Genomic DNA, 15499 nt, shown 5'->3' with positions numbered 1-15499 from the left:
ATGTAGTGGGATCTCAAACAGAATGTGCCAAATTAACCAATATTCTGTGAAGCAAGTTGCAATCCCAAATCTTCACCAAGATGACAACGCTCGCCCCCACAGTGTCAGGGTAATCAACGACTACCAACAGAATATGGGAGTAGATTGGATGGACTGCCATCAGCCCAGACCTCAAACCCGATTGAACACTTGTGTTGTGTGTGCCAGAGCAACCAATGCAACCACATTGAATGACCTGTGACGAATTCTGGTTGAGAAAATATGGAATGCCATCCGACAGCAATATGTAACCAGGCTGGTTAGGAGGTGCCAGGCTCTAGAGGCTGCGTATGGTTTATCACATGCTGTTGAGGTTAGTGAATAGTGTTGTTTGAGCACAGAATAATGGTAAATTGCCACATTATGTTTCAGGCATCACTACATTCATAAGACATACATGTACTTAGCTGTGAAAATGATGATTGTTACAAATGTGGTGTCATTGTACTTGTAAAGATGGTAATTATAATAATCTCGGATATAGATGCTTGAAAAAATATTTGGGGGGAGTTTATACAATAATGATCTCCCAATTATCTTCAGCAAAATATGATCTGAAGTTATTACAATATCACTTCGAAGAACGATTTAATAACCTGGGGTCAATTTCACTAAACTTTTCGAAGCTTCGTTCTCAAAATCATCCGTAATTTGCAATGAGTAGTAAGTTCAATTTCACGAAACTTACTTACGAACGGTAGCCTACCCTTCGTGAGTAATAGGGAGTTACTACAGGGACCCTTCGTAAAGTTACGTCTGGTATTCATGGTAATAGGTATTCGTAACTTTACGAACGGTTACTTGAGTTACGAAGGGGTTAAAAGTTTAGTGAAATGGACCCCGGACCACAAAGTGTTCAAGTGACGACTTCCAACTCAATTTTCGAATCAAAAATACGTATTTTCCAAAGTTTCAAAGTTACTGTTATTATTTGATCCATTCAGTCCAGCTTTTGCTCTTGTGGAAACTTCATTCTGATTATTACTGGTGGATACATTAGATTGGGCTTCATCATTTGTAAACCCGCCATTTTCGTGAACCATAGGTTTAATCTTATTATCCACCTGCGTCGAATTCCTTGCTGGTAGCACAGCATCATCTCCGTTTTCTCTCCCTCCAGTCGCCTCATTTGCAGTGTTATTGACCGTTAATTCGCAAGCTTCTTCGTCCACTTCCGGGGCATGAATCTTTCCTGGACATCTCTTAAATATAACGTATATTAAGGTGACGAGCGCTCCGTAGCCCATGGTGAACATTGCTACCATTAATGGTACCCTTGCTATAAGATCCGCTTCAGGCTGTGGGAAGGAAAATTGCGCTACCAAGGCTCCAATGAGCGAATTCTGCGCTCCCGTTTCAAGAGCTACTGTCACGGCAGAGGTGTTGTAAAGACAGGAGGCTTTGGCCAACAGTAATCCTAAAATGCTTCCAACTATTGGAAGAAGGAGAGCTACAAAGACGACATTTAAAGGTACATAAAATGCATATAGGTTGGCAGGTAATCCAAAACCTAACCCGATTAAGATCATTATTATCGCGATAAGGCGCAGGAATTTTCCGAGTTTTTCAGCAAGTCTTGGTGTTTTGTAATAGAGAATCATCCCGACAAGAATGGGTATAATCAGCATGAGTATTTGAAGGATTGTCCAGGTGTATGGGACGGCAAGATTGTTGTCTTTGGTCGTATAAGGAGTCCCATAGATGAACAAGTTAGCCGGCATCGTACCAAGAGCAAGTATAGTAGAACACGTCGTCATGGTGATACTTAGAATCAAGTCACAATCTAAGAGGAGACTGTAGATGTTGCTAACCCAACCACCTGGGCAGCAACCAATGATGATCAGTCCTAAAGCAGCTGCATTGTCAAGAGACATCAGTTTGGCCAAACTGAAGGCTAAGGCAGGCAGAGCATAACGATAAACTGACAAAGTAAGCCAATGATGACGCCATAGGGTTTCTTAAGTTTTTCCCAGATGGCTCTCCAGTCCATTGTGGCTCCCATTGACACGTAGGAGAAGACCAACCACAGGATGAGGATGTAGTTGAAAACATCTACAAGACGGTTTTCTTTGCGCTTCACCTTGACGACGTGAGGAAGAAAATGTCCTCCTCTATATACGGAGTGTCCGTACCTGATGCGCTAAATAACAGATTACGTATTCCAATGAATTTACCTGTCACTGGTATCACAATAGTAAAATTTGTACCAAGATCCTGGGTGTTATTCCCTCCAGACAGCGTCTGGTCGTAATTGGTGACATCCAAGAGGAAAGTAGCATTTTCATGAACAGTAAATATACTCGTATCAGCACTGAATACACCAAGTACTAGACTCTTTGTTAGACCGGTGATGTTTAATGTCAGCGAGGTGTCTGCACCCTCTGTTACATACAACGGTCCTGTAGGATCACGAGATATTGTCAGCGTTGCGTTAACTTGTGATCTGTATACAGATATCACACACAGTATCAAAGCTACGGAGATCTTGATAGTAGCCATTGCGGTCATGTCGGGGATGGAACCGTCGCATTAAAACTCTGCGTATACTCACAATTCCTCGTCTGCAAGATAAAATAATGACAGAAATGCAATCCTGTTAAATCAAGCTCAGTTTGTTTTGTAAAACATCATAATGATGAAGAGCAGGAAAGGTATTTTACCAGTAAGGCTACTTACCCCTAACGGAATTACAGCAATATGTTATAGTTGATATGTATACCACCATGGAAATGTTTGGTTAAATTGCAAATGGACTTTTTTTCAAAAAAACTATTGGAGCACCACATATGAAAGAACGAAGCTTGTATTCCAACCCTAGGACTCGAATGTATTAATAACAGACAAGTTCATTTATTGGTCAATGTGAAGGTTGATAGTGATCATTACCGGATCCGATAGGCCAAGGTCATTGTTGTTTCACCGTATCGTTTCCTTTTGTGACCCAATCTTGTCACAACAATCATTATGAAGTCATAATATTCACACAGAAACATACGTCTTATTTTTCTTTCAATACAGTATTATAGTTATGCGCTTAACTGCTTAAGGGGTCACCAAATACAGAACTTTCTACGATGTGTTGGAATTATGATACGTTTTACTGGGACTACTTTTACAATGCCACGTGATTTCGGAACGTCCAGGTATTTGACATGCAAGAACTACAGGTGCAATAGACCTTCATTGTGTCAAACAGGAGTGTTTGGTTCAAGAACCTTGGAAGTGGATTAATGCTCTGCTGCTATAGCCATGCGCTTCAACGGAAAAAGTTTAAGTTTTGAAATATTTTCTCGAAATATCATGAGCTATCTTAAGAACTACTGAACCATTACTAGGCTTGTTTGTACTCATTTTAATGCATTTTTCATGCTTATTCCAAATATGGTCATGAGAATTTACATTTCTGAAATTTTTGAATTTTTGAAAACATTTTGAAACTGTCGTCTGTAGTCGACACCCGCGTGAAGAGAATTAAAGGAAGTGTGTTTACGTGCTACTTGTCACATAGTTGTGAACATTTGCAAACCCTCAGCAATAATTATTATCAAGTTTGCATTTCTAGTACTTCACTGAGCTACAAATTACCACTTGAACCATTGTTTGTGAAGTATTGTTCTGCAACTTAAAACGGACATTCAGTCTTAGCTGCTATAACCATTCATTTTCATGAGTTTAGTCAAATTTTCATGTTTTTGTAGAAAAGTAAAATTACCACATGCCCAATTTCTCATTAAAATGGAAAATACTTGGTGTTATATAATCCAGTTGATCGCCAGATTACACAACTTATGCTGTATTCATTTTGCACCCGGAAATCGGAGTTCTCAGCGAATTAAAAATATTTTCACATGCGCATTTTTGTACTTGGATCACTATGCAATATACCTGTGTCTTATGCCCTAATACTCTCATGCCTATACGTATGGTATCCCACTCTCTGAATATTCCTACAATTAAGATCGGAACCAATTATCTAAATAAGGTTTAAATATTCAATCTGATATATCAAAATTCATTAATTCGATTTAAATGTTTCAATACAATTTTGGATTTGTCCGTGAATATCTTATTCATGTTACATATGGATTTTTAATCTCGAAGAATTTGACTGGTCAGGCCGAATTTGAATATGTTTCCTTTAGCAAGATGTGATCTTACTCGAGTTCCAGTCAAATTGGGCTATTCCATTTAAAATCCACACTACCCCTGTGGAAGATTTATCTTAATTCTTCCACAGAGGGAGTATGAGTTTTTAATAAAATTGGGCAACTTCCACTTGAAATACTCACTCCAGTTGTGGAAGATATAGGTAAAGCCATAATACAGGGGGAGTGTGGGTTTCAAAATGATTAACCCTGACCAATTACATTTGAAAAACATACTCCCTCTGTGGAAGATATTACCAAAATCTTCCACAGGGGTAGTGTGGATTTTAAATGGAATAGCCCATTTGACTAGCAAACGTGTCAAATTTGACTCCATTTCGCCATTTCGGTAATGAGTTTTCAGAACACACCATGAATTCATTGGAAAGGATGAAGCATCTCCCAGTGCACCGTGGTTAATTAATACCATTTAATAATAGACTAATTATGTAAATTAACATCTGTGTATGCGTTGCATATGTCCTAATTCAGGCAAATAAATTGACGAGTTCCGGCTCAAATATTCGGTGAGATGATTACTTATGCAAATTGAAATCATTTTTCAGTCTCGGTAGATTTGCCCCAAGGCAATATTTCATCATACATTAAGGGGTGGGGTATGAACGTTTGGACAGTATTTATTGTGGGACATTGGAGCACATCAGACATATCTAATCGAATTGCATTCTGAATACGAAGAATGTCCTTCTGATATCAAATAATTTTGATTTATTGAAATTCGCAATGTAATACACATTTTATGGCAAATGATTAAAAATTGATATTTAACAGTACTCGAAGTAAACTTTATAAATCTGATGATTTATACTTAAAGGCCGCTACAAATATCTGGAAAACACATTAAGTTGGGAGCTGTACAAAGTTGGTGGTATAGAGGTGAACATTGACTTGATTATATTTTAAGCCTACTTAATTGGGGTATCCTTGAAAGTTTGCCTGGTCAACTGGATCCCCTTTAAAAAGTGTATGTAGGTGGGATGAAAAGCCGACGATCAATTGAAAATTTTGACCTTTCGTATTGAAGATATGGATTTTTCCCCAAAACACCAAAAAAATTGGGTTTTTGGGGGAAAATCCATATCTTCAATATGAAAGGTCACACTTTTCAATTGATCGTCGGCTTTTCCTCCCAGCTACATACACTTTAAGAATATATCATTAGATTTATAAAATTAACTTCCAGGACTATTATATCAAAAATGTGAAAAATATCAAATTTTAATAATTTGTCATAAACTTGTATTATATCGTTAATTAAAAAAAATTAAAATTATTTGATATCAGAAAGACATTATTCGTATTCAGAATGCAATTCGATATGTCTGATGTGCTCTCATGTCCCACAAAAAATACTGTCGAAACGCTCAAAACGCTCATTCCAGATCCCTTAAGCAATCATGTAATCAACTTATTATCATAATTATATTAGATACAGGCTCATATAGAAAGGCAATATAGAAGATGTTCTGATGACCTGATATGATAAGCGAATACAATATACATTGTTCACTTGCTTTATATGCCCATCTATTTTCATCACAACCTGCATACAATCTCCCTTTTTCATGCTTATTTTATTTAATTGTTATCAAAGACATATGGCCGCCTTAACCCAGCACATCGCGGCAAAAAAGCTACACAATAAATTTTGTTACAAATTTCTGAATGTTTCTAGTAATCAGTAAAAGCATTTTAGTAATGTATAATATTTGGAAATATTCTTCGGAATTGCATTGACATTGACTCTAATCTGCTTACATCTAAAGAACCCTTGTCGAATCGGTACTTTCCTGTATCAAAGGGTTCGTTATGCCGAATATTATGAAATAAGTTTCGCAAATGTCGAAAAAAAGGTTCGCTATGTCGAATATAAAATAACGTTCGCAATGTTATAACTCCGCTTTGTCGAATATGAAATAAGGTTCGCTATATGAAATAAGGTTACTTAGGGATAAGGGCCATGAAATGTTTTAGGTTAGGATTAGTTAGGACAAAGCGAAACTTATTTCACATAGCGAACCTTATTCGGGACCTTATTATTTCATAGCGGACCTTCAACATAGCGAACCTTCCCCATTCCGGGCGGATCAACACATTTTCAAAGAAATTTCATTTAAAACTTTATTTTCTAATCTCTGTAAAGATCTGAAATGTGATTTTTGACACGTCCGGGTCTTCTGGGAAAGGTTCACAAATTAGTATAGGTTTCTAATTTGATATGTATGAAATAACTAATTATTTCCCATAATAATTGGGCATGAAATTAGTAAAACAAGGAGATCATTAACAGTTTGCAATCTAAGGGGATAATGACCTGGATCATAATTATATAAAATGAGACGCAGTGCAACCTGCTTGTAGTGCAGAGCGATATACTAAGTATTCAAATATTTTATCATCTATGGTAATTAATCCTGTTACATCATCACTTCCACCGCGAATTGCGGTATCAGCGGCTTTAACCATTGTTAACGTGCAGAATGCACGTCATTCAAGCTTATACACAATTATTATAGGTACATATAATGGGAAATAAATGAGAAAGACGGTTTTTACGCAATTGTTTAGATTCAGTCTTAAAAAGAAACACATATTTAGATTTTAACGCTCACTTTCATTAATTCACGTAGACCTATTATAGTCCGCCACATTATTCTGATATTTTTAACTCGTGTAAGATAACGTTAACCTAAGGTAGTATACCAGTACATCTTTACAGTACATAAAAATCCAAATCGACACTATTTGAAAAAATACATGCTTACCAAAGATGTGCCTAGGCATGATATCTGTGAAAATGCGATACATGTTTAGCAGCCGTCACTTCTATCCTTTTTGAAAAACTGGTAAAAGACCCGTTGTACTTATGTAGATTATTCCAAGACTATTAACCATTATTCCAAGATTATTCCAAGACTAAATGAAGTTGGTCTGCAGAACAAAATCTTCAATCAACTAGCTGTTCTCACGACTGCGAGTAAAATATATTATTGTAACTGTGTGTCAATCAACGGTCATTGTCTGTGAACGTGACGATTGCCATGGCAACCCAGTGATTGTCAGTTTTTGCTTTGTAATGATTGTTTCTTCCGGCGCCATTTATAGAAAGAACTATATGTAAAGCAATTTAAAGCAAATTATCATACTACATTGGACAAAAGAATTCCAAGCATAATATCGTGTAATCTTAATCAAACATGTAGCTACGGGGTTTAAGTAAAAAAAACCCTTTAAAAAGGGATGTACCGGGACAGGAATGATTTCATGTGAAGATTAAATAATCCTTCTGAAAGATGCTTGTAATGTGTAATATTTGACAGGCGAGACATGGTTTTAAAATGACAATTGTGATTCAAGGATGTACATCTAATTGATTGGCCTTGGTTGGATGCTTGCAATTAAACATATGGGGTAATCTCTGATAATTATGTGATATTGTTGGCTGGCAAAATAGGGAGATTTTGGATGGTGGGAAGTACTGGTTGATTGGTGGTAGGGCCTATTGGTGAAAAGGATTAGTTGACGCTAATTCCCATGTCCTCCTACTCAAATATTATTATCACCAGGTTTGGATGGCATGAGTAGGAAGCAGACACTGTTAGGGTACAAACACCCCTACACATATACCCCACATACATGGATTGCTAAATGGTCTTGTGGCCTAAAAAAACAACCGACGTTCGCACCTTAGGGCCTATATTATAGATTAATTCATTCATAGCTCTTTTTGTTTTTGAGAATTTAAGCATACAAAGTAACAAGCAAAATTTCGAGAAATATTATTTTTCGAAAACTTAACCCAAAAATAGCACCTTTAAAGCCACACTGTGAATGTAAAAAGTGGTATGGTATTCTAAAAGATAGCCAATATTCTAAGTAACAAAATTCAATCATTACTTAGGACCTATGCCCTAAGCTTCATTCTAGTTGTGACATATTTGTCATCATAAAAATAGACCCAAATATTTGAAGGTGATGTGTGCATCAATAGCTTTTGGTCATCATCGTGTTACCAGGAAATGTACATATTTCCAATATTCAGTGATCTTGCTTATTTATTAATAGGCCTACAGGTCTTCGATGTGAGGGATTCAACTTTTACCATGTTTACTGCATGTTGCATGGTCAAACATGTTACATGTAGTTGAAAATTATCCAACACATAGGCCTATTAAGATAACAGACCACCACAGACAGACCACTAGGAACATGAATAGAGTAAGATGTGTAAATTATATAAATAATTATGTCATCATAACTCAGCAGGTAGCTCTCACCAGAGATATTGGATCACATATCATACAACACACTGAGATACTGAACTCACACAAAGCATGTATGGTACCCGGTGTGTCTGCCCACATGATCCCATAGCCTGCCAAGATAAGTGTTCTAGTGAATAGAACCAGCAAAACTTCCTAGTCTAGATTCAGAAAAATTATTTTCCTAAAACATATACCTATTTTACCTTACCATGCAAAATCAACACAATATTTCTGATATCCGTTCAACCACAAGTTATATGTTTACACATTACAAGCATAAAACATCATAAAAACAACTTGATTCAGGTACGTGCTTTCTTCATGAATTTCTGTTTCATACATAGCCTAGAAACAGCAATTTTTTATATCCAACTAATAAGTACCGCGGCCAGCTTTGCTGGCCCCGGTACAAAAAGGCATAAGATTGAAACGATAGGATTTTCAGATTATATACCTAAAACTATTAACCCTTTTTTCGCAGGTTATCAGAGTGCACTAGAAATGTAACGTGCCCAGGGGTAACGTGACAGTTGAAATGTACACTCTAAATAAAAAATGGTAAAAATTACTCGGTATTGAGTAAAAAGGGAACAGAGCAAAAACATTAGTCAAACGGACCTCAATTGATTAATTTTTTACTCAACAGTATAAAAAAAAAGTGATTATAGTGCGCTACGCACAGGCACAAAGCCTAGACGTTGATCCACAAGCCTCAGCACACTTTACAGGTTGTCGCGGCCCCACATCATTCCACAAACCATTTAACAACAAATCAGGGACTTTGCTGCTTCAAGAGCGCACACCCTAGACATTCCACAAATAACCATCGCAACCAGGATCAGCTCCCGAGTTTCGTACGTGTTACAACGAGATAATTAGCAGTAAGTTCCTTGTCCAGGGGAAATTCAAGCTAACTCAATTTTCCACGAGAGCATACTATAGGCACCGTTAGGGTTCGAACCCGCAACCTCTCACACCCGAACGCCTTAACTATTGAGCTAACTTGACTGCTATAATTCAATCAAAACTGAGTTCAATTAACTCATATTGTTGCTCTGTTCCCTTTGTGCTCAAAAGTTGAGTAATGAATATTTGCAATGTATGCATTGAGAAAGTTTTACAGTATTTACAGCTATAAAACTTCCACTTTAGCACATTTTGTAATGTTTGTCTATGATTTACTATTTTGGTATATGAGTATGAGTGTATAGGTCTACAGCGATTCCAGGTATACTATTATCAGGAACACAAAATTATCCCAATGGTATGGTATGATAACAAAAACTAAATCTCTGAAAACAATATATTTTGCATGTCGCAACCGAAATATGATATACTCGGGTTGTTTTTTTTGAGGGGGTGTAATGCAATCGTGCAAAGAGTAGAAATTTAAGAAAAAGCAAATCACACATTATGGCTTTATGGACATACCCCAAAGTGAAGTCCAGGGAAATCTGCACCGACGTACACGCCCAATGTTTTAGCAAGGCTAGAAACATCAACGATAATCTATTGCAGAATTAAACAAAAATATTCAGGATTGAAAATAATCATGAAAATAGCAATATATGTTATTCAGACATCGCGACCTATAGCTAATTGTGTTTTAGCTAGCATTATATATTGCAAGGCAAACGCAGTTGAATATCGAATATTTACGCGCTGCATGCACGATGCATGCAAGAAAGCGTCTATTGTTAGAGTTCAGTCAAAACAAATGAAACAATGACTCTTAAGAAAAATAACAATTCAACAATCACAATACAAACTGTTGGTTGTTGTCTTACTTTCAGCATGATCAAGCAATGTCATTAAGATATTACATCATCAAAGGTCATGTACGTACTTGTGTAAGAGAATGATTATGCGATCTTTTGAAATAAACTTTGTGATATATTTTTCCAACTGAGTAGCCAAATAATTATTTATTACAAACTCAATAGATTGGACCCTAATTTGTTGAGTTTGTAGGGAAAATCGCAGAGATCTTTAATGGTTAAATGGTACGGTTGGGTCTCTGTTTCATTACTAGTCGGTAACGATAAGATTTCGGTTCTATAGAACTTTTCTGATGAGCGTTTTGATCATGTGTGAGCCCCTCTAGCTAGCTAGCAATATGGCTTGGCGGACAAAATTTTTGAATTCAGCATACCCGAATTAACCAAAACAATTTGGTTGCCAACTTTTACGCGCACTTGCCGCTTGATGCATAAGCACATATTTCCAAAATAAAACCAGTCTATTAGTTACAATACTCGGACTCTGGTAATGTAACTAAGAAAAAGGGTCCTACTCGTTGGACTATTTATCTGATTTTATTCCAGTGACGCCGAATGTTCATTGTCCTGGATAGGATCATCTGTGATAGGATTAAGGCCCGGGATTAAGGCCAACGTTCACTGGGGGAGGGGCATAAAAACTAGCGCTACCACGGATTACGGCGATGTATGTTATATTGATTTTTCAAGGTAAAAGGACATTACAATGCATCTTAAGGGGGTACTACACCCCTCGATAAATGTGTGTCTATTTTTGCATTTTTCACAAAAACTAATAATACACTGGTAACAAAAGTTATGTATATTATAGGGGCAAAGAATCCAATTACTACACTGGAATTTCAGTGACCCAAGACAAGTGGTTTGTTATTTATGATCAGAAATAAGGTACCGCTAGGATGTACCTCGTTTCCTATCATATATACTGAACTGCTTGTCTTGAGTCACTGAAATTTCAGTGTAGTAATTGGATTCCTTGCCCCAATAATATACATAACTTTTGTTACCAGTGTGTAATTATTTTTTAAGAAAAATGCAAAAATAGTCACAAATTTACCACATGGGTGTAGTACCCCCTTAAGGTTGTTATTTATTTTAAACTGTTGTGATTTGGTAGTTCACAGCATCTTACGAATGGTAGTGAGCTTTAACAAAAACTGTATTGCTCAATTCATAGCGAATGTGTAGAAAAATTAAAATATCACATATATACTTTTATAGGTACTGCGGTTCTTGAGTTACGTTGTAAAGAGGGCTGAAATAACAACACTTTTGTAAAACGTATATAACTCATTAACAACAATAAAGTAAGCAAGTTTGCAAAGTATATGATTTGCAGAATAAACTTTTGCAAAACATCAAGGTGTCATTTTTCAATAATATATGGATCTAGATGAAGAACATTGATTTTTTTAGTCGCTTCGACCAACAATACCTCGTCTACCCTTAAAGGTCCAGAGGTGTCACTGGAGCTGGATTAGATAACAAAATATCCGGTCCAGTGAAATTAATGAGATGTCACTGCAGTCTAAACGCAGGACAACCGATTGTTATTGTTCTGCAAGGCTCACTCAGTCATTTAATAAGGCAATACAAACGATCGAATTTGGTATTCAAATGAACAAAATTTTGAGTTACACCTTTTCAGTGTAAAATTTTTTTCTCGGCCAAATGAAAAGCAATAATTTTCATTTTTTCAGTAAATGTCAGGAAAAACTGTAATGCTTGATACTGTATTTTTTTTTAAAATCTTAGTGTTAAACTTAGTCGTGAAATTCATTCATTTAGTGTAAGATTTTCGATTTTGATAGGCTTCAACTCTGCCCGCGAGCCTTTTTTGGATCAACCTTTTAGCTTTTCAAAGTAATATAGTTCGCTAAAGAAGGATTTTCCCAACTTTCTAACGCACATCACCGTGAGCGATATATCATAGTTTTGTCAGAATTTCCGTTTTGATTCCATAATTTTTGACTACCAGCTGAGAAAATTTCAAATCCACGCGTGAAATACTAGCATTGTGGATCGATATCTCTGGGTGCCCGGCCTGGATACAGTTTGCCAGAACTTCAATATAGCAAAGAAATTACCTAGTGTTTCGGTATAGTGCCTTTTGTTTGTGTTTGTTTGAAATTGCTTAAACCCACCGAAAGTCATAATGAAGCAGCCAAAACAATACAAGGTTAAACACGGAAGTTTATAACAACCTATTATAATGACCTAAAGGAAAAATCATTTATGGTAACAATGAGCCTTGCATTGTAAGTCATGGTTAAAATGTGTTGAGTACCCACCCCACCCCCATAGGCCTACATAATATTACATACCGGTACCTTATAATATTTATATAGCACGGCTATAGCTATACATTTAGAAAGTAGGTCCTATAGCGCTAAATTATGACAAATAGGCCTACACAAACCCGAACGCAAGTCTGAAGGGTGTAATGAAAATGCCAACCCGCGATGGGGGGGGGTCATTCAAAATTCACCTGGAGATAGGAGGGACAGAAAATTAAAATCCCCTCTAATAACACGCGAATTTTTCTAGGTTTGGACAGTGGATTTTCCCATGGACCTCATCCTAGGTAAATAAACAAACAAACAAACAAACAGACAAAATGGTTTTCATAATCATGGAATCCATAGCCCTATAAATTGAAATTGCAGGCTATCACGGGAGCAAATTTCCAAAATCCACCTCATTTACCAGAATTGGGGATTTGGGCTACCAAATCGCTGGTCAGGCAATCCTGGTTTTCAATGGAAAAGGGACCTGGGTTGACAACAATTGAAATATCGATTATTTCTGCTGGTTGCTCTCGAGGTAAAGTACTAAGTTTGACATTTTCGTAGCATGAAGGGAAAAGGGTAAAATAAAACGGAAATTCTGACAAAACTATAATATATAGACCCACACGATGTGCTTTACAGAGGTGGGAAATATCTTCTTTAGCAAACTATATTAGTTTGAGACGCTAAAAATGAATTCTGTAAAAAGCTCACGGGCGAACTAAAGGCCTATAAAAATCAAAATATCACACTAAAAGACACAATTTGATGCTTAATTTTAACACCAGGATTTTAAAAAAATGTTCATCCAAGCACTATGTTTTTATTTGACATTACTGAAGAAAAAAAAAATTTTGCTTTATATTTGACCGAGAAAATAAATTTCATAGCAAAAAGGTGTATCTCGGAATTGTATTGATTTTAACATGTATCGATCGACTTTTAGCGCGACTAAGCAGAACAAAAGATCGGTTGTCCTGCGTTTAGACTGACTGGAGCCGGAATAGATAGTACGTAAAACCATGGAGGTATATAAATAAATGGAGAATGATCGCCAGAATTCTAATCTCCTAAGTGGAGATTATCCCGTTACCTCTATTCAATGAGTCACCAAACTTGAATTGACCAGCCACTTCAGCCAAGCTATTGATATCCACGATGGTTATGAGCCTCTACCATGGTTCATTGATTATCACTCCCAAAATTTCCTCATAGGAATTGACCCTACAATGACCCGTACCGGAAGCCTTGTAAAAGAGACTGTATAATGACGTCAGCTTGTCAATCAGCTAGTTCAAAGTCACCAGTTTTGATAGCTTATAGTTTCAATGTATGATCGTGCGAAAACCCGAAGAAATTCGGATGTTCTGTTCTCAAGTTATGAAACTGTTTTCTACACTAGTTGTGCCGTAACTTGACAAATATACTTAGTTTTCATGTTCATATATCAAGCTTTTAAGGGGGTCTGAGGGAGTTCAAATATAGTGCAAATGAAAGCAAAACGTTTTTACCTTCCGATTGTGAAACAATTATGTTGGGCCAATTTGGGCCATTTGAGTTACGAGCGAGAAAAATTTACCGGAAGTACTTCGGAATTCAAGCAAAAGTGATGATCAGACAATCTTTTCTAGAGAGAAATTGATATATGGAATGTATAGGCCCTATATACTTTGTTTAAACAGTTTCTCATAGTTTAGTGTATGATAATCGTGATTTTGGTTGAAGCTTCGGGTCAAATTGATTGAGTGCCATGACGGATATGTCATGTTATTTTTTTAAACTTTTAATTCTGTATTGTCATGAAATCGTATAGGCCGCCTAAATCATCATCATTAAACTTCTCATTGTATAATAAATAATTAGCAGTATTTAGGCCTAAATGATTATTAATATTATTAGGAGGCTATCATTTTCTTTGGAGGAGGGGTTCCAAATATACGGGGGGTCATAACTTTTGGAAAAAAAGAGTCATAGGCCTAATTCAATTTTTCATGACCAAAATGTAGGGAGTCACAAGATGACAACAGATAAGGTGTTTCTTTTTCAAAAGACTGATTTCTTGATGCAATTTAAGCACTCAATTTTTGGCGAAAATGAGATTTTGATATCAAACTTTTATGAAACATGAGCACTTAATTTCCAATAAGTATAAACTTCATTTTACCCCATTGAAATCAATGGCCAGTGAAACAGACTTCACAATGTAATCAGCTTAGCATAATCAATATAAACCTGAAATTGCCTATTCAACAATAATTGGTCATAACCAACGTAGTACAAAAGAGGCTTGGCTGGATCATCCTCCATTTATTTATATACCTCCATGGTAAAACCATGGTAAAACCAGGGTGGTGACACTAAATTCACGGTTTTTGTATTAGCCACGCAAACCTATGGCGAATTTTGTTGGCTTGCTCTCAACAAAGTGAGGCAAGGTATCGATGGGTTATGAATAATTCACATCAACTCTTACTCGGCTCATGTGATTGAGGTCACCACATAGAGTTGTCGTAAAAAAAGTTTAGCGAATCGTACCTGTTGAAGAAAGTAAAAACGCCCTCAATCGCGCTGACGACGGGCAGAAATGGGGGCAACTACTATGATCCCATCAGGCAGCAGTGATGGTATTTTTCTAAGAAAATCTTCTAATTTGATAAGGGAATGTTGTTTTTGCTGTGGTAATGTCGAAATTAGGACTTACTTTTAATAATATGAAGGGAATGCATGACCGGTTTCAGATATCAAATACACTGAGTGAGTATTTGAAGCCACAAAGCAGTGTGATATACATGACCTTGCATTATGGCGCCGCATTTGTCTGTTCGCCTGTTCGCATTCATGTCCCACATTGTCCTGTAAAAAATATCAATCTTCACTGATCAGATATTTATAATGGTATTTGGCTCCCGGCATGAATTATCGATTTTATAAGTATCACACAATAGTGACTACTGTGTTTAGAG

The 15499-nt window shown here is 36.6% G+C and overlaps 1 protein-coding gene across 1 annotated transcript; it reads right to left on the bottom strand.

Moving 5' to 3' along the window:
- Positions 1-630: 630 nt before the first annotated feature.
- On the bottom strand, positions 631-7169 carry LOC140136484 (ileal sodium/bile acid cotransporter-like). Its single transcript, XM_072158203.1, is given in 3 exon segments — positions 631-1946; positions 1949-2600; positions 6971-7169. Coding segments are annotated over 2 exon segments (1113 nt in total). The 5' UTR covers positions 2042-2600; positions 6971-7169; the 3' UTR covers positions 631-926.
- Positions 7170-15499: the final 8330 nt, after the last annotated feature.

This window comes from Amphiura filiformis, chromosome 16, assembly GCF_039555335.1.
Source record: "Amphiura filiformis chromosome 16, Afil_fr2py, whole genome shotgun sequence".
NCBI classification, from domain to species: domain Eukaryota; kingdom Metazoa; phylum Echinodermata; class Ophiuroidea; order Amphilepidida; family Amphiuridae; genus Amphiura; species Amphiura filiformis.
The sequence above is the reverse complement of the archived record's forward strand: the minus strand, read 5'-3'. Positions and strand labels throughout refer to the sequence as shown.